General features: G+C 38.6%; 1 protein-coding gene across 1 annotated transcript; it reads left to right on the top strand.

Annotated features, from left to right (window-relative positions):
• Nucleotides 1-264: 264 nt before the first annotated feature.
• On the top strand, nucleotides 265-22,048 carry LOC122652102 (mitogen-activated protein kinase 9-like). Its single transcript, XM_043845776.1, has 12 exons — nucleotides 265-293; nucleotides 327-757; nucleotides 2,404-2,812; nucleotides 2,899-3,026; nucleotides 3,192-3,251; nucleotides 14,260-14,409; nucleotides 14,691-14,846; nucleotides 14,949-15,086; nucleotides 15,183-15,256; nucleotides 20,878-20,979; nucleotides 21,072-21,321; nucleotides 21,740-22,048. Exons 2-12 carry the CDS (start codon nucleotides 383-385, stop codon nucleotides 21,809-21,811), a joined length of 1,914 nt encoding a protein of 637 aa, XP_043701711.1. The 5' UTR covers nucleotides 265-293; nucleotides 327-382; the 3' UTR covers nucleotides 21,812-22,048.
• Nucleotides 22,049-27,837: the final 5,789 nt, after the last annotated feature.

Here is a 27,837-nt window from a genome sequence, read left to right on the forward strand (position 1 = left end):
CCCACCTACAATGGACTTGATCAGATTCTAATCCGAAACATCTGATCCCCATCTACAATCATAGTCGTTGAAAATTTTTGATTAAATAACTGTAGATTGAGCGGGGAGGATATGATCGGACCAGTCCCAAGAAATTAACAGAGCGGCGTTCGCCTTGTTTTCCTCTCTATTCCCACCTCTATTTCTCTCTGAAATAGTCACCATTACCACAGATCCACCACAGCTCAACACAGCACAACGAGAGCACCTGGTGGATCGAACGACTTCAGAGAGAGGAGAGAGAGAGAGAGAGATAGAGACGATGGAATGGTGAGCGGAAAAAGAGGGAAAAGCGGGCAATGCTGCGAGCAATAAGCCGTAGCGTATCGATCGGGAGCTGCATATGGGGGGAGGAGCTGTAGCGGATGGCGTTCGTCGTTGGTTCCAGCGTCACTTTTCCGTTTCTACTACTAATAATAACAGTAATGACAACAATAAACTTCAGAACCACACCAGCAGCAAGCTCAACGACAACGGCCATCGTGTCGTCTTAGCCGAAAACCACGCTCAACCTGAATCAACATCGCCCATAACAGCAAAAACATCATCCGATCATCATCATCAACAAAGACAAGGAAAACAACAACAACAGTCGCAGGAAGAGGAGGACGACCCTGGGGAGCTTAAGATCGTCGAAGACTACGATTTCTCTGGGTTGAAGTTCATCAAAGTCCCCAAGCGAACTACCAGATTTCCAAACATGGATGCTCATAAGAAGGTTTGTTTTCGTTTCCTTTAGACTTCTATTTTCAGATCCATTCCTCCTCCTTTCATAATTAAAAAAAAAAATAAAATTCCATTCCATCCTTCTCTATCTTTCTCTACGCCACTCTCTCAGATCTGTAGGATTAATTTCAGTCTTTTCCTTCATTTGGGAGCGAAGACTTTATTAATTATTAGGCATCAGAAATGGCCGAAAAAGAAAATGAAAAAAGTCGAAAATTGGATTCAGTCAAAAATAAAATAAAATTCCGACCATCGGCTTAATTTTATTTGTTTACTTTCGAAAAATTGGCTTTGTTTTTTTACTGTATCTTCATTTCTGAATTATGATTTCATCAGTTGAGCTGATAAAGGTCCACTTAATGAGCTCTCTCCTCTTTTTATCTTCGTTCTTTCGATATTACTTGATCTCCTGTTGTTCATTCCTTCCTTGTTTTTTCTTCGGGGGTGGACAATTGGGTGAGATAATTTTAATGCTGCTTATGTTCTTGCGAAATCAAGGATCTTTTATGGAGGGGTGAGGTTGGGCTGAGCTGCCGATCTCTCAAACCACTCTGGGTAAACTGTAAATGTGTAGTTGGAGCGGGTTTGTTCTTCTGAGTACAAATAGTCATCAGGGCAACGACAAGGTCCCCTCTTTGGTCATTTATGTTTCTTCTAACTATTAGTTGATGAGGTGTATTCTGTTTCTTCTTTACTCTTCACTTTGTTCGATGACAAATTTCTCATCACTTCCCTGTCCTTTAATCCTTCAATGTTGGCACATGTAAGCCTTCAACACTCAACGGGATCTCCTCCCGGAGTCCCAACTGAATTTGAAAGTGTATTTTGAAGAACAATCAGGATCTAGATTGATGCGCTGAATAACAATTCAGTAGAATAAAAAATTGTAGGAACTGGCTCGATATCTGGGCAGCTTCGTTATTTAGGAATCCCTGACAAAGTTTTTCCGGAACAAGTTGAATTTTTGAGGACTCAGAGATATTGAATTTTTTTTTTTTTTGACAGAAAAAAGATGTTTTGTAAAATCGGTACACTGTAAAGTCTTCATTTTACATCACTCATATAGCTGTTTGTTTAGGGTTTCAATCTGCTTAAGTGGCATTAAATCGTACTTTCTTTTGCTGGAGAAGTTAAAATTTACAGATCCTTGAAAGGTATTTGGAGCTGCTGATTTTGGCCTCTCTTGGTGGTCTAAACGACTAAATACCCATTGGTTTTTACCCCCTTTTTCCTTTTTCTTTGTGGGGATGGTGGTGGTGGTATATATTTTAGAAGAATCAGGATACTGTGTTACTTGACCTTACCATACTCTCACATGGCTCGTGCTATCATTGACTGAGTCACCCTTATGGGATATAAAATTATCCTGCTTTATTTCTAGCTGATTAACATATGGATTTTGGATCTTCAGGATACTTTTTCTTCCTTTCCCTTATTGTTTTTTCATACTTTTGGTGGGTTTAGGGTTGGGGAGGTGAGGGGAGGGAGTTGTGAAATTTTGCTCATACTGGCCCTTGATGGTACTGGAACAGTTATATCCTGTTTCGTTCCTTTTCCTTCACACCGCCCTTGCAAGAGGTTATTTACTTCTTTGTAAGTTAATGATTACTATTTACTAATAATGTTTTGTTTTCTCAGAGCATGCTTGACACTGAATTCTTCACAGAATATGGTGAGGCCAGTCAATATCAAATACAAGAGGTCATTGGGAAAGGTAGTTATGGCGTTGTTGGGGCTGCAGTTGATGCTCACACGGGAGAGAGGGTCGCAATTAAGAAGATCAATGATGTTTTTGAGCATGTTTCCGATGCTACACGTATTCTGAGAGAAATCAAGCTTCTTCGGTTGCTTCGACATCCAGATGTTGTAGAAATAAAGCATATAATGCTTCCTCCATCTCGAAGAGAATTTAAAGATATATATGTTGTTTTTGAGTTGATGGAATCTGATCTTCACCAAGTAATTAAGGCTAATGATGATCTTACACCCGAACATTATCAGTTTTTCTTATACCAACTTCTTCGAGCTCTAAAATATATCCATACAGGTCATTGGTTTGCTTTGATGTTGTGGTATCTCCTTTGGCTTTTACCACATCATTATCATTGTTGAACTTTTCCTTTTCTCCTGCAGCAAACGTGTTTCATCGAGATTTAAAGCCGAAAAACATCCTTGCTAATGCGGACTGCAAATTGAAGATCTGTGATTTTGGGCTTGCTCGTGTTTCATTCAATGATGCCCCATCAGCTATATTCTGGACTGTATGTAGCTCTGTTTTGGCATAACTTCATGAATTTACCATTTATCTTAACAGCCTCTGGAATGGGTTATAGTTAGACCATTTTTATGCCTTAATTACATATTCTCTAGTTCTAGCATTTTTCATAGCCAATACATGCTGATTATTTTTATTTATGTTTTTGAAGGATTATGTGGCAACCCGATGGTATCGTGCTCCTGAACTCTGTGGCTCTTTTTTCTCTAAAGTAAGCTGATTGATATTTCTAATTTTGTACAGTTTATTAGTTTTTTCTCTTCTGTTTTTTTGGGGGGGAGGGGGTTATCAGTTTTTGAGCTGTTCTCGATTAGTAATAAATTAGTGATATTTGCCATCATTTACTGCACTTGTTTTTAAAATTCAAGAATCATTGAGAAAATCCCTTGATTGGGAATGGCCACCATATGTGTGGCTTTTCACTACATTGGAAATTTGTACACATGGAGATAGCTATATAGGAGCAAAAAGTTAATAAGAAAATAAAGATCATGATTTCAGGTCAAAATGTCGAATAAAGCTGTTGATTGGAAGGGTGGTGGCAGACTGCCCTATGTTTACCAGTCAGGTGCCCCCATATTATATATAATCCTCTAGAAATAATATAGTAGATGCAGTGGCACTTGATTGGTTGGACCAGCATGACCGGGTTTGGAACCCAAACTCAGACAGAACCGGCCCAACCCAGGTTTTTGGTCTAATAATTGTTGGTAGTAGTTTAGTTAGTCTTTATGTTTTTTGTTTATCATGTTTTGTTTTGAATGCGTTACGTAGGAATAGGAAATAGAGAGATAGAGTTTGTTTGCAAGTTTTCAGTTTTAGAATCTAGTTAGGAGTCTTGATTTTTGTTTATTTATACCTACTAATCCAACGTTGGAGAGACAGATTTGAAATACGAAGTGCTTGGGTTGCTTAAAGTGAGTGTGTGGTTACGTGATTCTCTCTCTCCCCTTCAACTTTGAGATTCCATCTAAGATTTCTCCCTCTTCTCTAACCAGACCCCACCAATTTGGTATCAGAGCCTAAGTTCCTCCGTCTTCCCCTGTCAATCTCTCTCTTCCCTTTCCTTGCCAGATTCTCCTTCCTCTTCTCCCTTCCCATTATTCTCTTGTTATTTCTATTTTCTGTTCTGCTGAGAGTTAAGATAAAAAAACAAGAAGAGAACTCGGTCTCTCTCACGTCCTTCCCTCTTTCTGGCAAGCTTGTTTCAGATTCTTTTCTTGTTAACTCTAGTCGCTGATGTGATCAATTGTTAGATGGGATTTCAAAGTTAGTGGGTTAGCAAAATCACCCTTAAATTCCAAATTGATTGGAACTGTACAGGGTGAATTACCTTACCTGAAACCAGTTCTGAACCCATTCTACTGCCAGACCTAGATTTAGGCCCTTCGAATTCCCTTGTTGCAGGTTCCTTTGGCTAAACTGTTGGTCTTCGTAGGAGAGCTGAAAGCTGCAATCCACCACCAAAAAAATCCCAGGTCGATCAGGTTTCTTGTGAAGGACTCCTCTTTGAAACTAAACTCCCTCTTGCTGGTTTCGTCCCTCTCGTAAGGTAGAAGACGGTAACTTCTTCCCCTCCTTCTCGTGTCTTTTCTTCTATTATTTGTTCTGTCTTTTACCAATTTTCCCATTTCTTTTTTCACTTAGCTTCCAAGTTTGCCCCTCCCACCTATGCGTTACACTCCTCGTGTTTTATAGTTGAACTTCCAATAATTACGGTACTGCCACCTTATTATGACTTTCAGTTTATTTACAATTCTGCCATTATTATTATAAACTTCACTTTATTTGCAGTTGCCATTAACTCTTTGATTTGAGTATTCTCTTATTCGTGCGGGCCCATAACGATTCTAAATAGGGGTTTCCGAACCCTAGGATCGCCACCAATTAAGAGATTTTATCCGTATCCTAATCATGGTGGCCAATAGTGAGATTCTCCAACAGCTCAACTTCTATAAAGGTGAAATTGATGAAAAACTTGTTACTCTCATTGAACGTGTCGATACCCTCACCATAACTGTCAATTTCATCCTTACAATGATGGCATCCATGCAAGTTTCTATTGACCGACTGGTGGCTTCTGATAAAGGAAAGAGTCCCATGCAGTTTGGGGATTCCTTCAACTCCATCCCATAGGGTTCATTTTATGTTACACTACGGCCACGGCCACCACCACCACCACCACCACATATGGAGCTGGTCTATGACTCTGTATGGTGATACTCTTTATGGAGCTGAAAGAGGAGCGAAGTTAGACGTCCTCAATTTTTATGCAGAGAACCCAGAACAGTACCTTGATTGGGTTCACAGTTTGGAGAGATGGTGGCAGTGATTGAGGCCAGAAAGATTCTACTTGCAGAGGCCAAGCTGAAGGGGCATGACTCGAGTCTGGTGGGTGAAGCACTAGCACTAGAATCAGACTCAAGGCATTGGGTTAATTGTCACTTGGGCTGAGATGAGTGAAGCCATGAACCAGAGATTCTTGCCTACGACTACAACCAGCACATGCACCTCAGGTTTGCACAGTTGATACAAGAAAGCATGACAGTTGCGGAGTATGTGGTCAGCTTCTACTATTTAGCCACTTCGATCTGATTTTGAGTGGGAGGAGGAGGCATTGGTGGCATGGTTCTGCAGTGGTTTGCACCCTCAGATCAATGCTGCATTAGCATCCAGTAGACTGCTTATCATGGAGGATGTTGTACAGGTGGCATATCAAGTAGAAGAAAGTCTGAAGCGGCCATACACTCGGAAGACTTTTACAAATACTTTTCGTAGGGGTAACTGTTCCAGTCAGCTGTATTCTTCTCCTTAGGAATAATCATTCAGCAAACCACAGGCTAGTGGTTCATCTATGGCATAGTCACAACCTAACCGACCATATTCTCCACCTTGGCGTTGTTCTGAAAGACCTCCTGTGCTGCCATTCAGTGTTTTACGTGCAAAGGTATGGGCATTTTAGTGTTCAGTGTCCCAACCGTTTGGTAATTTATATTGATAAGGATTCTCTTATACCTTATGTCCCAGGAGAGAAACTGAATCTTGAGACAGTTAATTTGGAGGCAGAGCGTGAGCTGGGTGAAGTCAACAGCAATGACAATTGTTAGAGTGTGTGTGTGTATCGGTTGGAGGTCCATGAAGATATTTAATTTAGAGGCAGAGCATGAGCCGGGTGAAGTCAACGGCAATGACAGTTGTTATAGTGTGCGTGTATCGGTTGAAAGTCCATGGGTGTCCATGGACCTCTATACCGTGTGATGGTATTCTTGTCTAAATAAGTTTAGAGTTTCCTATTGTGAGTGGTTTTAGTTTCCTATTATGATTAGACTTTAGGATTAGTTGCTAAAGAAATTTTTTCATTTTGTAATGTTGAGCAATTAAATATAAATATAAATATAATAGACTGGTGATGAATCAATCTATCTATCGCATAGCCCCTTTTCTTCTACCTCAGTTTCTCTCTTCTTCTCTTTTCTCCTTTGCTTCTGGTCTCTTAAGTTCTGGAATCATTACATGGTATCAGAGCTTTTATAATAAGTACTAGCATCCTCTCCATCTATATTTTGATAGGCCCTACATAGTTTTCTCTACACAGGTGCGCAGCCACCTTTTGCTGCATCTGTTTGTTATGTAAACCTAGTTAGCATACTATCAGTTGCCGGCTTTTCATGAAGGATTCTCTCCTTCAAAATTGATTTCGATCCATTTTAGGGCATCAACCCCTGTTTCTGTGGTTGCTCATTGTGGCAGCAAGGTGTGTCATCAATACATTGCATCAAGCCAGCCTTCAACCCTACTCTATTGGGGATTCATTCATATTATTGGCAAGGGGGGACTCAATTATGCTTTGAGTTAATCAGAGGTCTGGATTATCGGCAGTCAGATTTCTCCACACATATGGCGATACTCTGTTTTTCAGGTTTTTTTTCTCATGATCTATTTTTGCTATGGGTTCTGATCTGACAAGCAGATCAGATTAAGGTTTTAGGGGATTGTTAACCCTCTTAAATAGAAGACTCTATTCTGGTTTGGGATCTGTTTGACCACCCAATAGTGTGCTATTGAAAATCTCCCTACTTCTGGAATTTTCACTTAAGATTTGAAGTAGTGTTCTGCGGTCTGTCTGAAATCGATATCTATATCAGTGTTATTCTGTGGGGGTTTGTATTACCTACTACTATTCTTCATATCTCCAGGCTTGGAGATCCATCTGGAGTTGAAATGCACTATTGCAGTCCTTTTGAAGATTGTTTGTGCTAGGCAGAATTTTATTTTTGTGTTGATTTCTTTAGTACATGATGACTGAACCCAAGTAATCCACGGATAATGTTAATTTCTAGGTCACCATAATAAAACTCAACGGAGTTGGAAATTATTGGTTATGGGCTCAGACAATCAAGGTTTATATTAATGCAAAGGGGAAGCTGAAGTACCTCCAATCTAATCCTCCTTAACGCTGATTCCAAAGAACCTGCTCATCTAAAAGCCTATGAGGAGTGGATGTGTGAGAATGATGCCCTCTTGATATGGTTGTGGAACAGCATGGATCAGGCTATTGCAGCTAATGTAATGTTTGACCCTACTGCCAAAGGAGCATCGGATGATGTTGATGTATACATTAATGCTGCCCTTCCCTAACAGTTCAAGCTTTTAGGTGAAATGGTAGCGAACATGGTATCAAAGCAGGGAGGGACTCCTAGGAAGTGCATCGGAAGAGTTTTCCCGACATTTCTTCTCCCTCGCTTTCGCGTGAAGGAAATGTCGTGTGAGCTCCATGTGCAAGGACCATGGGATTTTGGCCTGCATGTGCGGGGGAGTGTTGATGTATGCATTGATGCTGCCATTCCCTAGCAGTTAAAGCTTTTAGGTGAAATGGTAGTGAACATGGTATCAAAGCAGGGTGGTCAAGTGTTCGACAAAGCAGGGAGGTCAAGTGTTTGACTCCTAGGAAGTGCAAAAACACTTTTTTTCCCCCTCGTGTCATGTGTGGGCGCACATATACCATGTTCGCTATTGTTTCACCTGAAAGCTCAAACTGTTAGGTAAGGGGAACATCGGTAAGGGGAACATCAGTGTATAGATCAACATTCCCCCTCACATGCAGGACAAAATCCATGGTCCTTGCACATGGACCTCACACGACATTTCCTCTGTGCAACACCGAGGGAGAAGAAATGGCGTGAAAATTCTTCCGATGCACTTTCTAGGAGTCGAATACTCGACCTCCCTGTTTTGATACCATGTTTGCTACCGTTTCACTTAAAAGCTCGAACTGTTAGGGAAGGGCAACATAAATGTACACATCAACACTCCGCTGTACGTGCAGGCTAAGATCCCGTAGTCATTACACATGGAGCTCACATGACAGTTCCTTCGCACGACACCGAGGGAGAAGAAATGTCGGGAAAACTCTTTCTATGCACTTCTCAAGAGTCGAACACTCGACCTCCTTACTCTGGTACCATGTTCGCTACCGTTTCACCTAAAAGCTCAAACTGTTAGGGAAGGGCAACGTCAATGTATACATCAACACTCCCCTACACGTGCATGTGAAGATCCCATGGTCCTTGCACGTGGAGCTCACACAAATGTTTGGTTGTGTTTGTTTTGTTCACAACCTTCGCCCTGGAATTGATAAATTAACTCCGTGTGCTACCAAGTGTGTATTTCTTAACTATGCTTGCACGTAGAAAGGTTGCAATTGCTATTATCCTATTATCTATCAATATTTTGTCAGTGCTGATGTACCTTCTTTGAATCTATCCCATACTTTTCTGCTGAGAGCCATCAGATAGATGCTGATATTCTATTATCTCCATCAGTTTCAGTCCTTGTTCCTTTTACTAACTCTCCTTCTGATAGTGCTTCAGTTAAGCAATCACAAATTTACAAGTGCCGTCTAAATTCCATTCCCACGAGCCAAACTGCTCCTTTAGACTCCTTGCTTAGGGATCCTCTAGCTCCTGACTTGCCAGTTGCTCTTTATAAAGTTACTCAAACCTGTACTAGACAGTCTTAGATTACTTATCATGTGTCCCAATCTGTTACTATATATGTACCTAATAAGTATCAAGACACCTTGTTGCACCCTGGTTGGCAACGTGATATGGATGTTGAGATGGATGCCCTATTGGATTATCAAACTTGGACTCTTACTGACTTACCCTTAGGGAAGGAGCTTGTGAGGTGTCGTGTACAAAGTTATATATCTTCTTGATGGTTCAGCTGAGCGTCTTAAAGCTTGGTTGATTGCAAAAGGCTTTATTCATGCTTACAGTGTCGATTATTTTGACACCTTCTCTCCAGTGGCGCTTCTTAATTCTGTTTGAGTTCTTATCTCCTTGGCAGTGAATCTTGATTGGCCTTTGTTTCAACTAAATACAAAAAATATATTCTTGAGGAAGAAGTTTATATGGAGCAATCTCCAGGTATGTTGCTCAGGGGGAGAATGCGTCTAAGGTATGATGTCTTCACACATAGGCTGAAACATTCTCCATGTGCCTAGTTCGACAAGTTTAGTAAAGTTATTGTTGGTTATGGGTCACTCAATGTTTGTGCGTCATCAGGGGGACATGGTCGTGATCCTAGTTGTGTATGTTAATTATATCATAATTTCAGGAAATGACCCTTCTTACATTGAAGAGGTCAAGGCATATATCTCCATCAAAAATTTCAAATGAAGGAATTGGGGGTGCTTGGTTATTTTTAGAGGATTGAAGTTCGTTGCAATAAAGGTGTCAATTTGTCATAGTGGAAATATGTTCTAAATCTTCTGTCTAAGACCAGTATATTGGGCTGTAAGTTTGTTCACAACCATATGGATCTGAATTTGAAATTTATAGTGTGGTGGCAAAGAGTTTGAGGATAAACATCAATACAAAAGACTAGTTGGAAAACTTTTTTATTTGATTGTCACTAATCCGGATATTTCCTTTGTACTGGGAGTCATCAGTCAATTTATGGAGAATCCTAAATATGCTCATTGGGATGTTGTTTGTCGCATTCTACGGTATCGTAAAGGTGCTCTTGGCAAAGGTTTTATTTTATTGTCGCCATGGTCACATTGATGTTGTGGGCTATTCTGATGCTGATTAGGCTGGTGCTGCCAATGATTGTAGATTAACCACTGGATATTGTACGCTTGTTGGTGGTAATCTTGTTTCTTTGCTGAGTATAGAGCTATGGTTCATACTACAACATGGCTGATGTGGTTGAAGTCTCTCCTACAAGAATTGGGATTCTCAATTCCTCACCCAAGGAAGACATATTATGATAACGAAGCTGCAATTTATGTTGCTAGCAATCCAGCTTTTCATGAAAAAACCAAGCATATTGAGGTTGATTGTCATTTGTGCGAATTGCAATTATGCAAAAGCTCATTTCAACTCCGTTCGTCAATTCCGATAATCAACTTGGTGATCTGTTTACAAAGGCTGTTTCAACCTGGTTTTCTAAGTGGTTGTTTCAAGCTAGGTATGAGAGATATATATTCCAGATTGAAGGGGAGTTTTGGAGTATGTGTGTGTGTATCGGTTGGAGGCCCATGGGTGTCCATGGACCTCTATACCGTGGGATGATATTCTTGTCTAAGTAAGTTTAGAGTTTTCTATTGTAAGTAGGTTTTTAGTTTCCTATTGTGATTAGACTTTAAGATTAGTTGCTAAAGACGTTTGTTCCATTATTTAATGTTGGACAATTAAATATAAAGGGAGCATTTGAATGACACCTCTATGGGTGTATTTATGTTTGCTACTTTTTTACTTAAAAGCTCGAACTGTTAGGGAAGGGTGACGTCAATGTATACATCAACATTCCTCTGCACGTGCAGGCCAAAATCCCATGGTCCTTGCACGTGGAGCTCACATGGCATTTCCTTCGCGCGGCACAATGGAGAAGAAATGTCGGGAAAACTCTTCTGATGCACTTCCCAGGGGTCGAACACTCGACCTCCTTGCTTTGATACCATGTTTGCTACCATTTCACATAAAAGCTCAAACTCGTGACCACTAGGTTGCAATGGAGCAACCTTCCCGTTGCAATGGGTTCGATATTGACATGGTATCAGAGTGGGTTTTCTCTAGTCCTACTACAGGTCTCTCCAAAACCTGCCTCTATTCATTTGTGCACGTGTATGCAGGCTACACATGAGGAGTGTTGGGAGAATAATCCCACATTGGTTAGCCCTGAGACCTTCTGTCCCCTCATATACATGTGAGTCCCTCCACCTAACAGTTCGAGCTTTTAGGTGAAGTGGTGGTGAACAATTTAGAACTTGGACTCCTTTTAACTGCTCCTTGTCTTATTCCTAAAAGTTCTTAAGTTAAGGGTATAAAAGGGTTTTCAAAAATAATTTGAAAGTGGGGTATCATTATGTCATTATCTAAAGATTTCATTGTCATACATTTTTTTAAGTATACATGTGAAATAACAATATTTACCCTCATTGAAAAAGTTGTATGTTACTAAAAGGAAAAATGTAAGGTTACAAATTATTTGACACCGTGAGGGGTGTCAATAAGAAAATCCCAAATATAAATATGATAGATTGGCGATAGATCAAGCTATCTATCACACAAACCCTTTTTCTTCTACCTCTCGATTTCTCTCTTCTTCTTCTTTTTCTCCTTTACCCTTCTTTGGTTCTATTTTCTTAAGTTCTGGAATCATTACAACAGTGATGAGGAGCGACACCCTTGTTATGTTCTTTATCCTGTTTTGACCACTAACAAGGTCACCGAGGATGAAGATTGGCACCACAATAGCTTCTTTCCGACCTGCGTGAAATGCAATGACCAATTATGTAGCCCGGTGATCGATGGAAGTAGTTGCACCGATGTTATCTCTGAAGATGCTGTTTATAAGCCTACATTGTAGACAAAGCCACATCCAAATCCTTATAAAGTTGCATAGATAAACAAAACCAATCTCAAGATTATTGATAGGTGTTTGCTCACATACTCTATTGGTGAGCTTGTGGATACAGTACAATGTGATGTCCTCCCTCTGAAGGTGTGTCATATTCTTTTTGGTCGATCATGGCTATTTGATCAGAAGGCACAACATTGTGGGTATGCGAATACCTACTCTTTTAAGCACAACAACAATGAAATGAAGTTTTTTCATGCTAAAACTCTCCCCGACATTAAGCTCAAAAAGGTTAATGTCAGGAAGATTCCGTAAAGTGATTATTTTAGGTATCTGGACTCAATCATAAATAAAAAAGGTGACATAGAGGATGATGTTTCATAGAGAATTATTAGAATAGGATAGATGAAGTGGAGAGGTGCATCTGGAGTGTTGTATGATTGGCATATTCCTTTAAAACTTTAAGGAAACTTTTTATGGGACAGTCATATGACCGGCTGTGATGTATGGTGTGGAATGTTGGGTAGTTAAGAAGCATCGTATAGATAAACTCAGTGTAGCGGAGATGAGGATGTTGAGATGGATGAGTGGAAAAGCTAGGAAGGATAAAGTAAGGAATGATCATATTAAATCTGATTTGGGAGTAGCTCCAATACATGATAAACTACGAGACAGTCGTTTGAGGTGACATGACCATGTTCAATGGAGGCCTTTGGATGTTGCAGTACGGAGGAGTGATTTGATTCAGATTAAAGGAACTAAAAGAGCCAGGGGTAAACCTAAAATGACCTTAGGAGAAGTGGTGAGGAAAGATATGCATAGGTTAGGCTTTGTATCAAGTATGACATTGAATAGAGCTGATTGGAGGGCAAGGATCCATGTGGCCTACTCCATTTAGTTGGGAAAAGGCTGAGTAGTTGTTGTATTAAGCTCAAAAAGGTAGCGGGATCATTCCTCCTCCTGCGGGTTGACTCAAATAGCTTCCTTGGTCCTTATCCAAACACGACGGAATCGAGTTCTTTTTAAGGAAGAGAATTGATGCAGTAGCACTTGATTGGTTGGACCAGCATGACCAGGTTTGGAAACCCAAACCCAGATGGAACTGGCCCAAGCCAGGTTTTTGGTCTAATAAGGGTTGGTAGTAGTTTAGTTACTCTTTATATTTTTGTTTATCATGTTCAGTTAGTTTCAGTCTTAGAGTTTAGTTAAGAGTCTTTGATTTTTGTTTTTTATACCTTGTAACTTTCAGATCGTGTAGCAACAAGCTGCTTAAGAGTTATCTCGTCACTCCGACTTGGTGCAAAGTCGGGCTGATTTTAAATCAGTGCACACAAAACTTGCTCTTTCTTGGCTTATGTGGTTGGCTTTCTAGCTGGGGATGCCTGCCCTTTAAAATAAGTAAATAAAGCATAGAAAAAGTGTGGTCTATAGCTAGCTCCAATTGAACAGGTTGAAGAGAAGAGCTAGTTCCCTGGGTCACTACATAATCCTGGGGCTAATGCTTTATTTAAACTTGCCCTGAGCCAGCCGTTCACGCGCTTTTCTTGTTTGAAAGCCAGCTTTCTAAAGTAGGGGACATGGTCTAGCAGTTAATTATATCTCGATTTTCAAAACCTAGCACAGGCAGAGGTGGTTGTTGCATCCGTTATTCCATTTATCGAATTGATCCCATGAAACCAGAAGCAGAGGGAGCAGCCGATGCCAGCCAATGTTGGAGAGACAGATTTGAAATACAAAGTGCTTGGGTTGCTCAAAATGAGTGTGTGGGTTACATGATTCCCTCTCTCCTCTGCAACTCTAAGATTCCATCTCAGATTTCTCCCTCTTTAACCGGCCCTCCACCAGTACTAGTTTTGAAAGTTATGCAAGTCTAATTAGGCCTTTCAATTTCTGAAATTTACCTCTTCCTCTAACGAAACTTCTACATTTTTCATTTCCTGAGATGGAGGCATATAGTTCTCCCTGGTCTCCTTAAATCTTTGAAATTTATGATGTTGTATTCCTCTTGTATCTTTCAAGGGACTGAAAATACATGAAAATCGAAAGAAAAAAAAAATTGAGCTTATAGTTAACTCTAAAAGAGTAAATGGCATTCTTGGAGAGCATGATATGTGGAATGCAGTATGACTTTGGCATAGGAGATAATTCTCCTGCTATTTTTTCGAATGATTGACAACATTGCAGTCATTGCATGATATGGCCTAAAATCATATTTAATATTATCTTCATTTCTTTCTGGTTATTCGACAAGATTTCATTTCGAGATGGCTCTTGTTTGTAGGATTTACTTTTTAGTTCTAAAATTATGGCTGATTTAGATTAGGTTTCTGATTCTAATGCTGTGTGTTTTGCAGTACACTCCTGCAATTGATATTTGGAGCATAGGATGCATATTTGCAGAAATGCTTACGGGAAAACCACTGTTTCCTGGGAAGAATGTGGTGCATCAATTGGATCTCATGACTGATTTACTTGGAACGCCTCCTCCTGAATCCATTGCAAGGGTTAGTTATCTTTTATATTTTTGCTTATATGTTTTTCTTTTTGGTGCCAGTTCTTTTCTGTGTTCCTTTCCTCTGGAGTTCTATTTTTACTGCTGTTGCAAGTTAGTGTAGATATCGCCTTATTATTATTATTATTAATAATTTACTTCTATATTTATTATATTGGTCTTGGGTAGTGAGTTAAGGACGTGCTATTTTCCTAATATCAAATTTTTTGGCTATGTTTCTAAATTGTTCTGATATAATTTTTCTCATCATTTTCTGATCTTTCATGTCTGCAGATTCGGAATGAAAAGGCTAGAAGATATTTAAGTAGCATGCGGAAAAAACCCCAAGTTCCTTTGACACAAAAGTTCCCTGGTGTAGATCCATTGGCTCTTCGTTTACTTGAGCGTTTGCTTGCATTTGATCCTAAAGATCGCCCCACTGCCGAAGAGATAAGATTTAGTAACTTGGATAGTTGATATGCTTAATATTTCATAATCTAATCAAATTCCAATTGTCCTATTTCCTGATATTGGTGTTGCTTGTTTTTGCAGGCTTTAGCAGATCCATATTTTCATGGTTTAGCAAATGTGGATCGTGAACCATCAACACAACCCATTTCGAAACTGGAGTTTGAGTTTGAAAGAAGGAAGTTGACAAAGGACGATGTAAGGGAGTTGATCTACCGAGAGGTATGACCATATTGCTTGATTATTACTTGCATTAAGAGGACTATAGTTTTTCCTCAAACTGTTGCTTATAATGGATTTTCTTTTAAAAGTAAACAGATTTTAGAGTATCATCCCCAGATGCTTCAGGAATACCTTCGAGGTGCAGACCAAACTAGCTTCATGTACCCAAGGTTAGCCATTTGTTTGTGCTCGGCCATAACCTGAGTTTCCCATTGTTCTTGGTCTATGATTTGGTACTATATCATTTCTTTATGCAAGATATTTAGGTTTGATGGGTAGAAAATACCACTCCAAGTGAAAACAACATTATCAACTTTATGCTTACAGAACTGATTATTTATTCAGCTTTGTGGTCATATATAGGGTTGAAACCTTAGAGTTTGAAGTTAGTCTTGCGCTTCTTGCAAATCATTGGAGCCTTCTTCTCTGTTGTCATTGTCATGCTAGGACTTACAATTATGAATCCGTCACATGGATATGTATCATTCTCTCCTTCGTTGTGGATATTATACCAAATTAAAAATAAATTTTGGAGTTCCTTGGTTGAGGTTATCATATATACAATGTTTTTAAAGGGTTGAAAGTTTGAAATACTGGTTTACAAGATTATGCAATCAAATGCAAGCAGCTCTATCCAGACAGTGTACTATCATTGTGTGGAAGTGTGTTTTATTCTTCCTGGTCATTGCCTCACAGTGAATCCTATAGAGATTGCTTCACCTTTAATCAACACTTTGAATTTTCTATGGCCTTATTCTGCAAATTAGTTAAAAGATTCAGGTCTTATTATTTCCCAAGTATTATTTTCTTTACATGGAAAAAATACATCTCTTTTTTTGTTTAATTTTTTATTATGGTGATAAGTGACAGAAATATTAGAAACAATATAATGTAGGTACAAGGGAATTGAACACCCCCCGGGCCAAGGGGTAACTGAAAAATAAAAATCAAAGAAAAAACATGATCAGCTTGGCATAAAAAAAGGTCATACCCAGTGCACAAGGCTCCCCCACCACTTCGGGGTCTGGATAAAGTTCGTAGCCTTACCCCCACTTCCCAGAGAGGATGTTTCCCCGACTGCAACCTTACTATTGCGCCGAGGTCCACCCTCTATCAGCCTGGCATAGCATCCCCCAAATATTTATGGTCCTTCCCCAACCTTATGCATGATAACACTGCTTGAGAAATTGCGCGTCCACTGGAACATTAATGTTCATAGATGGCATGAAGTAGAACCAGTCCCCAACTCGATAACTAGGAACTAATTCCACATTAGGATCTTTCACAACCAACAACAGTACCTCACATTCCAATTTCCAGCAACTAGAAACAACAGTGACCCCCAACAGTGGTGGACGGCAAAGTAATTAACTCTTTAAACTCTTAACAAGGATAGCAGCACCTTTGGTTAATGTCTAACTACAGAGGAAAGAGACAGCGACAATTCTGGTCTATCGACTGGACAGAAAGTTGACAGAACTCTCAGAAAATAAGGAGTAACAGAAATAGCAACCAGAGGCCTAGTCTTCAAATCCCAGTCAAAACTGACAGCTGGATATCAAGTTATGAGGGTGACTCGGAAATAGAAAGTAAGAACTTAAAATAGCAACTAATTGTTTAAACCAAACCAGCTATTGGATCCATCTCAAATTACCATCTAAGGAAGGCTTTATGATGGGTAGTACTGATGCAGTTGCCTTGGCTTGGGTGGACTGGAATGACCCTCTTTGGAGGCTAAGCCAAGACGCAACCGCGCCAACCTGATTTTCTGGTCTAAAGGGGGTTAATAGTTGATAAAGGGTGCAATTTTATATGGGTGGGTAGATTACGTAGGAAGTGTTTTGGAATTTTCTTTATTTATAGCATTGCCTAATTTGTTTAGTTTCTATTTTAGTTGGGTTTCCATTGCTATGTCTTGTCTTTTTTTATATATTGACAATATAATAAGGTAGAAGGAAGATTTGAATGAATTCAATGGAGATATTTTGAGTTGTAGTATGTGAAGTCGTGATTGACCAGCCACACATTCTTCTTCTTCTCTCTCTCTCTTCCCTCTAAGGTACAACATCCATTCTCATTCTGTTTCTTTCTTTGTTCCCTGGTTTCTTTTCCTTAACCCTCTTCTTTACCTCATCTATTAAGCACCAGTACTTACTGTCGACCCTTGCATTGTCGGAAACTTGAACTTGATTAAGTTGGTTGGGTTTCCAAGCCGTAGCAACTTAACTGTTGCGAGTCAACTGCTGTCATCTCACTCACCTTTGTTCTACTGCCAGCGACCATTGTTCAGATGTTGATGTTATTGATTGAATTTTGGAGCAGGTTTGTTATTACCTGAGATTCAGAGGCACTTAGTTGTGCTTCGAACCTTAGAATTCCAAATCCTCTCGTCTCTCTCACTGTGAGAATCAAACACTGCACAAATCATCTTGTTTTCCCGCCATGGAGTTTTTAGAGTTGCGAATCGTTAGTAGGGTTGCAGAACGGGTTTGCAAATACCTGAGTTTGGAGTCCTTGTAGTTGCAGTTCAAGTCCTCACTCCCCGGTTTGAGAGGATCCCGTGATCTGGAGGTCTCTCTATTGAAGTTGAAAACCCCTACCGCTGGTTCCTTATCCTGAGACCACCTCACTTCTTCCCCTCACCCACGACATATTCTTTATTATTTTATTTCACCATTTCCTATTATACCCCCTCATCTTTTATTCCCATTAAATCTTATTTCCTCATTCTTCGAAGAATACCCTTCCCATTCATACGGCTATTCCTCTTGCTGATTTTGTTTCCTGTTAGTTGAACTTATATTAAATTACAGATTTGCCATTGTTCCTGATAGTTGAGTTGTTTTAAGTGTTTGGGTGGACCCATAAGTGATCCAAACCGGGTTTTTGGAACCCTGGATTGCGCCAAATACTCTGTCAAATTTTGTTAAGAATCTGATGGGTGGATCAGCAGTTCTTGGACTAGAAATCTTCTGCAAGATATCACCAACAGAAACAATGCCGCAAGTAGGGATGATGGCACAGTTGACTTCACGTGATACTGGCCTGATGAGAGCACACTTCAACTTCATAACCAGAAATAATAACACTCTTGTAGTAGGTTTCGATCACTCCACAAGACATTGGTTGTATCAGTAATAAAATAGAAACAAAAGAAAGCAAAGAGAAAGAAGGGACAGGGAAGAGCCCCTCACCCATGGTCTCTCACCATACCTCTCTCACAGAGCCAATGATTCACTCAGCAAAAAGCTTAACCTTTTCTTTTCTTTTACTCAAATCGTTCCCCTATTCCGCCCTTCATTGTTTAAATAAAACCAACACTGTTACAGAAATAGAAGTAATCAAAGTAGAAACTACCCTAGCAGAAATAGAAACTGATTACAAGATATGTAGAAATAGGAACTGATATGTAGCAGTCTAATAGCAAGTTAGCAACCACACTTACCAATCAAGTAATAACAAAATTAGAAACAGATATTTAATAGAATGTCTCAAGACTCCTCCATGCAAATTACCATCCATTCCAGAAAATACGGAACACGCAATTGGAATGGGTCCCACCAGATCTGTTAAATATTCTCCAAATCTTCTCCATGCGAGCTGGCTATGGGCCCCACAAAACTGTCAGCTATCATCCAAATTTAGTGCTGGTCAATGGGCACATAATCTAGAAAAATATGGGCTTAAAATATAGGCTTAAATCTGGCCCAAACATGCTGGTTCAATGGGCTATATTGAGCAGAAACTTGGTTGGACCTGGGCTTAAATCAAGGGACTTATACTGCATCATGGCACTTTGTATTTTCCTCTCAAATCAAATGAAACTTACGAATGGTAGATCACAGAGCACTTGAAATGCCTTTATGTTATCATGTCATTCATGCAGCCCAACATAAATTAACCTTATTAAAGGCAGCGTGAAAATAAAGATGAGTAAGAGCAAAGCACAATTATAAAATGGAAGACAAATGTGTTCTTAAATTATCTTAGAGTGGACAAGGAACAAAGATACTGACATGTAGGAAACAGTATTAGCTTCAGGAATTATCAAACCAAGAAAACCGTAATGAATTTCAAAAGAGATGCAAAAATAATGATTTTCAGAAAGTCTCAAACAAAAGCCGACTGAATGTACCTTTGCAAAGTAAAATGTTTTTTGAATGCGTTAGGGTGAAAACAAGCTGGACATGGGGATCAGGTTTTGATGTTTTTGAATATTTTAAAGCATGAAACCTCTTGTGGGCTTGCCCATTTACATCCCTATGGAGATAAGGAGCCAAGAATTTCTGTAGAAGAAACACTCTGGGTTTCAGTGAGAATTGGGTGCCACATATAAAAGAGAACAATAATGCATATATCTTATAGTAGTTAGTGTTACTAAAATGTGCATTGGTTCATACCTTCCCTAGAGGTGCCATGAGTGGGTGCAAGTATTGCTTTGGCAGGGTCACGAAAGGGGTTGTCTGGAGTCAGTCCTAACCTTCTGCCTTTTTTCACAAGTGGGTGCTCTCAGACTCAAAGCTGCGTCTTCATGCTGGCAGCCCAAGCTTTTTACCATTATAGCAAGTGATCTCCCCTGCTTTCATGCATTACCTGTGTTTCCGATAGGGTTAACAGTTTCCCACTTTGGAAGTCAGGAAGCCATTCCTTTATGTCCCTGATATCTGCAAAGTGATTGGTTGGATTGGGCCCCAAACCTAGAATAGCTCATATGCAGCACATTCTGTTTGTGTGCAACTCTAGGCCTCTGTTTACTTTCTAGGCATGTCTGCTTACAGAACACAATTTTGAGACGCTTTAGATTGGGACAAAAATATTCTCATGTTCCAAACCCAATTTGGTGGTTGTTTGAGCAAATTGGAATTTTAGTGCTTGATTTACATAGAATAGTGCATATGCAGCACAATGTGTTTGAATGCAGCTCTGGGCTTCTATCTATGGATGCGTGCCTACAGAACACATGTTTTAGACTATTGGTAGGTGGATAGCACTACTTCCATGTTTTGATTCCAAATTGGTGGTTAATTGAGCCAAATTCTAATTTTTGTGTCCGATTTCCCTAGAATAGCTCAAATGCAACATGTCAAATTTATGTGCTGTGCACATGTCAAATTTCAACCTAAGCAGAGCTGCCACATGAATTCCAATGAGAAAATGAAACTTTAAAGAAATCGTTGAAAACAAATGGACAACTGAAAATACAAGGTAATGACCAATACATGGGGATATATGATTGAATTTAGATCTAAAACTTGACACAGTCCTATGTGAGCCATCCAAAGAACCTTTTGCCTATCAATATTTGTGACAATAATACAGAACCATGTAGATACTTGCTATAATTATGAATATAGTGGCCATAGCCCTCTTCAATAAATGAAGAGAGCAATATTGAGATTCCTTTTGTCAATGCGTTTATGAACCTGAGTGATAATTTTCATTGAAATACTAGATATTGTTCTCAATAATATCTAGGTTTGTTGAGATTCCTTTGGAACAACTCATCCAAAAAAAGAGATTCCTTTGGAACTGAATTATAACACGTCATTATTTTAGCCAGTATATTAAATGACTTTGTCTTGACCTTTACTTTTTGAGGAAATATAACATGGACATCAGGATTGCCGTAATATCATGTAGCTTTTAGGGGGTGGAATCACAGCAGCTTAATGAATACATTGAGATTCAGAATAGTCTTTTGTGCAAGTAATCAAAAGCGAGTCCCTTCCACTAGATAGTTTGGGTGCTGAATCATTAACTACTAATTCAATCTGACCTCTTTGTTACGCAGTGGAGTTGATCGATTTAAGCGACAATTTGCCCATCTTGAAGAGCATTATAGTAAAGGGGAGAGAAGCACTCCACTTCAGAGGCAGCATGCATCCTTGCCTAGGTAGAGTATGTGAGGAGTCATGATTATTTATGGTTCTACTCCCCTTCTTTTACTTAATCTTGTGTTTATCTTCTGCTTCCACTTCTACTCAGAGAGCGGGTTTGCGCACCCAAGAATGAGGCTACTGACCAAAGTAACAATTTTGAAACGCGAACTGCTGCTTCTGTTGCTCGTACACAAAGCCCTCCGCATCAATCTGAGGAATCAGAAAATGCAAATGGGGATGCATCTGCTGCACAGAATGGCCCAAGCAAACCAAACTATAGTGCTCGTAGCCTGTTGAAGAGTGCTAGCATCAGTGGCTCCAAGTGTGTGGTTGTAAAAAGCAGAAGAGATACCGAGGTAAAGTGTGCTGCTTTAAGTTTCTCTTGCCATTTGCATAAATTTTGTATTCCTCTCATTCAAATGAATTGATATGTATGGCTGGTGGTCGATGTAGCCCAACTGCATCGTACTTCCTAGTTTGAACTTTATACAAAATTACAAACTAGGTTATGTCAAGTGCATTGCATGTGGACAATATATTGGTTGTTAAAAGAAATTCCTGTAGATTGCAATATGGGCAGTTTATAGAAAGAGGATAACTTAAGTCGATGTGGGATGTACTTCTCCATCATGAATGGGATGAAAAGTAATCTAAGTAACCATTTGTCATCTAGAATCGTTTACTATATTTGACTGCATTTGCAATTGGTATTAGAAACCAGTAACTTATTGAATAGAAATATTATAAGGATTAATGCATTCACTTTCTCTACAGGAAGAAGCAATTGCCGAGAATGATGAAGCAGTTGATGGATTATCACAAAAGTTAGAAGTGCTCTATGCCTGACTCAGTACCTTTGGTTGGATTAACATTGAATAGAATGGCTTGGATTTTTATGGGCCTACATCTTCTTGCAGTTCTGTGGACTGATGGCTGCTTCACCCTCAGTCTCAATTCAAGATGCTAACTGTTTTTTGGGTAGAAGCAAGCTTTTTGGTGTCGCTAGAGTTTGTATCATCATTGTTGTTATTTATTGTCCTATCTCACAGAATTTCAAGATATAGAACTGTTGCCCTTATTGCATACTTTAGTTGCTAATTATGAGTTGGACTAGGAATCATTAAGATTCTTTGTCCAGTTTTCCAATATGTATAGTGTCACTGAAATCTTTCAGCTTTGCTGAGGGTGCTCTCATAGGAGATAGTGTGTTTCTTCCTCCTCCCCCCCCCCCCCACCCACCCACCCACCATTCCTTTTCTGGATGTGAACCATTTAATGCTAAAACATGAACTTGTTTGTTGTGAATCCCCTGATAGATTAACCCTTTTATTTGGTGAGGGGCTTTTGCTTTGTCTCCCTTTTTCTTTTTGGAGCTTTCTATATTGCTTCTCTTTGAACATTGGATGAATCTCATGAACAGCTGTCAGAAATTAGGTGAGACTGGTATCCATATATACATGACTATTCATTCTGGTAACTTACTGCAAGTTAAGAATTGGAATTTATACATAATAGAAAGGACAAAGAACAAAGTTTTCCTCCACCCATACAGGATTTTTCACCCACCAGCTTAGGGTTCACAAACCCTCTCAAGGGTTTTAGCCCTCTAATTATTACGCTGTAGTAGTTAAGTTGGAGCTGAAATTTTGTATCAGTGAGCTTTAAACCCTGAACTGATGTTGCAAAAACATGAACCTATGTACATGATTACTAGTAGCTTTCCTAACTATTACTGATTGAAAAGTTTAAACGTTTGAGTAGTATCCTAGAGTAGAGCAAAAGAGGTCAAGCCCATTCGCTAGTCGGACTCAAAATTAACCTAAGTAACCATCTAAGTTCAGTCTATACGCACTTCTAAACACTTTATGCTTTTATCAATTGCATCTTTGATGCCTTGTTCCATTGCTTTGCCTTCTGCTTCAGCTGCTGAACCTGAAGTGTCATAATCATATACAAAATATATGTGATCGTTATCGATAAAAAGATAAGAAGCCCATCTCGACTCATGAGTAGGTTGCACAAAACTTACATCAGTTATGATACGGTGATGAACGTCTGTTAGATTTGAGACACCAGGAGAGAGAGAGTGCACAAAATGTTCAATCAGTGGGAAATGAGAATTAATCTGTTACGATCCTGCTGTCCCACTCGAGAGTAATGAACTCTGGTGTGGACTAATATAATCTTGGGCACCCTCACCTTCTGAACCGGTTTTGTGGGCTGAGATCCAGGATCGTATCAGTGGTATCAAAGCAGGCTGCCATGTCTACGGGTCGGGGCACCGGCAGGGGCGACCTATGGAAAGGGCTACCTGGTGCTCGAGGGGTTCGGAGTGAAAGCCACCATGGAGTGGGCCGCCGGGGACGTCGGTTCGAAAGTGTGGTGGAATGTTACGATCCTGCTGTCCCACTTGAGAGTAATGAACTCTGGTGGGTATCCCACATCGGAGAGTAATGAACTCTGATGTAGACTAATATAATCCTGGGCACCCTCACCTACTGAACCGATTTTATGGGCTGAGATCCAGGATCGTATCATAATCCAGCAGGAAATCAAAGATATAGGGAATGGGGGTAAGAGATAGGGGGTAGGGGCGGGTGGGGTCGTGTTGGGTTCTGCAGGGAATGGGGGCCGGTGGGTTGCTAGAGTAGGGACGGGGATGTGGGTTCTCTTAGATTTTTATATAAAATTTAAAAATATTTACTTATAAGGGTAAATTTAAAAAAATAAAAAAAGGGTAATTGGATTGATTATAATCCAATTTAGAGAACCCAAACGCAATATGTGAAATATAGGGTATCTAAATTATAATTTATCAAAATGTTAGGTACCTTAGATGGCATTTACCCTACTTCAAATAAGCTATTAAAATAAATCCATAATTAGCCAAGTTCCTTGATTTGGCATCAATCTTATGATGGTTTCCAATTGTTTTAGTTCTCCAGCAACAACAGGTCACCAAATCAAACTCAATTTTAACCTCAATTATTCCACGTATAAAACAATTCAGTTTCTTTCGGCAACAGAATTTGCATTCATTCTGTTTACCAAAAAAAAAGAAATGGTGGTAAACTTTTTTTTTCAATTTTTTTTAAGAGGATGGTTTTCATTCACGACTGTGCAAGCCGTGCATGTGAGAGGGTGGGGGTATGGTATCAAGGTTTAAATAGGGGGAGGGGGTTTATGTCTTTTTCTATTCCATGTGAGAGGGGACACAACCGTGCATGCTTGCATGGCCGTGGTAAAATCTTTGGCCCCTTTTAAAATAGGTAAATACGGATAACAACTTTCTCCTTGTGCTTCTTTAGAGACCATTAAAACATTTTCATCGTACTGTAATAATAATATCTCACTGGATGAGTATATTTATTTGATATAGTTGCGGGTGGAATAGTATGAGACCGGATCATGTCCTTGTACAAGTACCGTCCAAGGCCCTCTAGGGCCACTCACATGGAATCCACTCTTCTTGTGGGTCCCACAGTGGATTACATGTGACTGGCCGTGCAGGGCGTTGAATGTTATTTGTACATGATCCATGCTCGAATGGTATCAACCTTTAAGCTGTCCGATTAAACTCAATCTGAACCTGCACTCCTTAAATACGAGTCAAATTGTTAAAAATGCTCAACTACATGCCTGCTTTCTTGCTCAATTGTTGCCCCATTGAAAAAGGGTGAACAAATCTTCATTAGTTTTTTCCTTTGGCTCCGTTTGTTTGCAAGGAAAATTAAAGAGAAAGTAAGTGAACACTTTTAAATCTAAAAAATAAATTTTGTTGATCATTATCCAACTTAACTGTATACGGTACTAAAATTTCTTTCCATATTTAGTAATGATGCTTTTTAAATATAATTTTTATTTTACTTTTCAAATCTAAGAGATTTAGATGCAAAGTAAAAAGAATTTTTATAACCAAATATGGAATGATTTGGAGTAAGTAATATAATAATGTGGGTTAATGATTGCAAAAGTTTCTTTTTGAAGTTTAAAAATTATACTCCCCTTCCCTTGCACCAAACAAATCCTTTGTTTCTTCTAGTGGCATAAATGCAAAAAAGAATCCTGAATTGGAAGATTAAAAATTTTCAATATCCACATTTATTTGTGCAATTTGGAAAAGGTGATGTGGCATGCTAGTCCTTCGGTATCTTGGAAATGGTCTTGATTGGTTATATGTCAAATTTTATATTTAAATTCTTTTTTATATCCTCTCATTAGGCCGAATCAAGAAGGGTGTTATAATATCTATGAGATCCCTAGAAAAAGGGGACTCCCAAAAGCAACCCAATGGGAGCCTCTCAATAGTAATCTTTGTGGTGGTGGATTTGTAAATGTTTTGTTTTGTCATATTGCCTAATATGTTCATGCTAAGACTTGGCAAGTGAGTAAAGGACCTTTAGATTTACTTATCTAGGTAGTTTCAGCCCCATCGAACTTTCTCCATCCACTGGACTAAGAAACTTGTCCTCTTGTATTATTGGGTTTGCTACAACATTATAGTGCAATTTTTCGCCATCGAGACAATGAAAGGTGAAAAATTGAATTGTCTAATAAGGAAATTTAATGGGAAAAAAAAAATGTGGGGTCCACCAATTGGATCTACATCCAAGCATAGTGACTGAGTGACATCGACTATATTTTTTTTAAGGAAAGACATACATAAGAGATTCTCCCATCAACTCTATCAAGTAGGAGGTGTAGAAAATTTCTTATTGGCCAATTGACCAAGTACATCCCAATTCAATGGTTCTCGTTATTGTTTTCGTTACACTTAAGTTCTTTATTTCTCATTATTAGGCTTTATTATGAGATATTAATCCCTTATTATAACTGTCAAATCTTTATGGGATATGACAGATTATGATTATTTAAAGAAGAGAAGGTCCCTCCTCTCATCCACATTCAGAAAAATTATTCTTTACTCATTGAAAGAATTGCATATAGAAAGATAGAGGGAAGAAGTCTTTTTCTTTTGTGTTGATATTTTTCTCAACAAAAATGTTACAATAGCTTCATCAAGTTCTACTGCAACTAATGTCTCGACGATGAATGGTATGTCATATTGTACTCTATTGATTCATTGCATAGGGTAAACATTTAATCGAGAATTACAATATTATTAATTATCCTACAGTGATATCAGAGCCAAGATTGTAGCCCTCATGCTTTAAATCACATTATTGATTTCTTTTCTATGAAACCCCTTTTGCCGAATAACCGATTTAAAAAAAAAATTATTAAAGAAGAAGCTAAATTGTTTTCAAATACCAAAGGGTTTTATAGTGTGTTTTTTTGGGTTTGAAATCGATTATTGAAAAAAGAAACTCTAGAATAAATCACCAGATTAATGATCGTTATGATGTGTGTTATTCATTTGAAAAAAAATAGGTTGGGACACTAGAATCAGCCATTAAAGAGGGGTTTTGGGTTATATATTGATTTCTACAAATGAGATATAGGCTTGATTTAACCGACAATGATCGTCGGCATAATGTTCGTCGGACCAATTTGGGTGTTCGTCGAAGATTTGAAGCCTAACCGTCGTGTCATGTGATCGTTATTAAGGATTGCAATCAGATTTAACCTTTACGTTTTTTCTTTCCCTCAACTATCCTAAACTTGAAGAAATGAACATAATGGGTATTATAGAATTTTTTTCTTTCTTTTATTGACAATGTCTCTGTTGGGCATTTCTTTAATAAAAGAAGTAATAGGCTTAAGCCCATATGATGGTTTTAATTGAAGAAAGGGACCCAAATTTATTGTATATTGACCCATTAAGACGGACCATGTACAGACCATATGGTCCGACAATTAAACCAACCAATCAAAACATAAATTAGTTTGTTTAAATTTTTGAATTAATTTCTACTTATAATTATGTCTGTTTAAATTGATTTCTGTTTCTTTTCTATTTATGTTATAAACAGAAATTGGTTTGTTTCTGTTTATAAAATATGTTCTGTTTATATGAATTCTATTCCTGTTTATTTATGTTTTTTATTTCTGTTTCTGAAAATAAACATATTCTATTTTTATAAGTTTCTGTTTATTTTTTATTATTAGTGATAGAAATTATTAGCACAGAAACTTGTTATTAGCAGCAAAAATAGAACCTTTAGCGATGAAAATTTATATATGATAGAATTGTTATATAACCATTTTCGTTGTAATTCTGTCTTCATTTTAAACCCAATTATGATTACATCTTCTCCTATGAATGTTAATTTAGGAGAATCTTAAGGTAAAGTTATTGATGACCTTAGTTGTATTAGTTTTAGGATAATAAATTAATAATTTATTGATGTCATGCGTGACTAGATGTTGGAATTTTTAGGGATAAAACAAAGAAAAACTAGTGATTCGATTATTGTCGAAGTGGATCGATCATGAAAATTCAAGGTAATTGAACCGAAATAATTAAACCAACTATCATTAATGAAAAGACATCGTAATCGAGTTGGATGGAAGTGTCATTACGTTGTGCAAAGTGTAATCATACTACAAGGGTAATCCTTATTGCACCTCACCGGGTGCAACAAGGAGGCGCACACACATCTTTACTTGTTTAAGTTGATTCACAAATCATCCCAAATAGAATGCAATTAGTTTAGGGCATTAGTTCATACACTTGGGATTGAACGAAAATATCCAAAGGTACACGTTTCATCATAGTTGTGATGACTATAATTGTCAACTCTAGACATAAATGTAAAATTAAAGGTAAAATAGGGCATTATGATAAATCATTAGTCTCACAATTGGGTTGGAATGAGAATGTCCCAAGGCACACATCTCTACTTGACTGTGTAGTTAGATTTCTAGTCTTAAGAGGTGACTTCCAACACCCGTCGAGTGAACCACTAGCC

This window comes from Telopea speciosissima, chromosome 2 (genome assembly GCF_018873765.1).
Source record: "Telopea speciosissima isolate NSW1024214 ecotype Mountain lineage chromosome 2, Tspe_v1, whole genome shotgun sequence".
NCBI lineage: Eukaryota > Viridiplantae > Streptophyta > Magnoliopsida > Proteales > Proteaceae > Telopea > Telopea speciosissima.

Bases quoted from the DNA above. Each gene is read 5' to 3' on its own strand.
- LOC122652102 (XM_043845776.1), top strand. From the start codon at position 383: ATGGGGGGAGGAGCTGTAGCGGATGGCGTTCGTCGTTGGTTCCAGCGT. The intron at 3,027-3,191 runs GTATGTAGCTCT...ATGTTTTTGAAG, and splicing joins CATCAGCTATATTCTGGACT to GATTATGTGGCAACCCGATG. The intron at 15,087-15,182 runs GTATGACCATAT...AAAAGTAAACAG, and splicing joins GGGAGTTGATCTACCGAGAG to ATTTTAGAGTATCATCCCCA.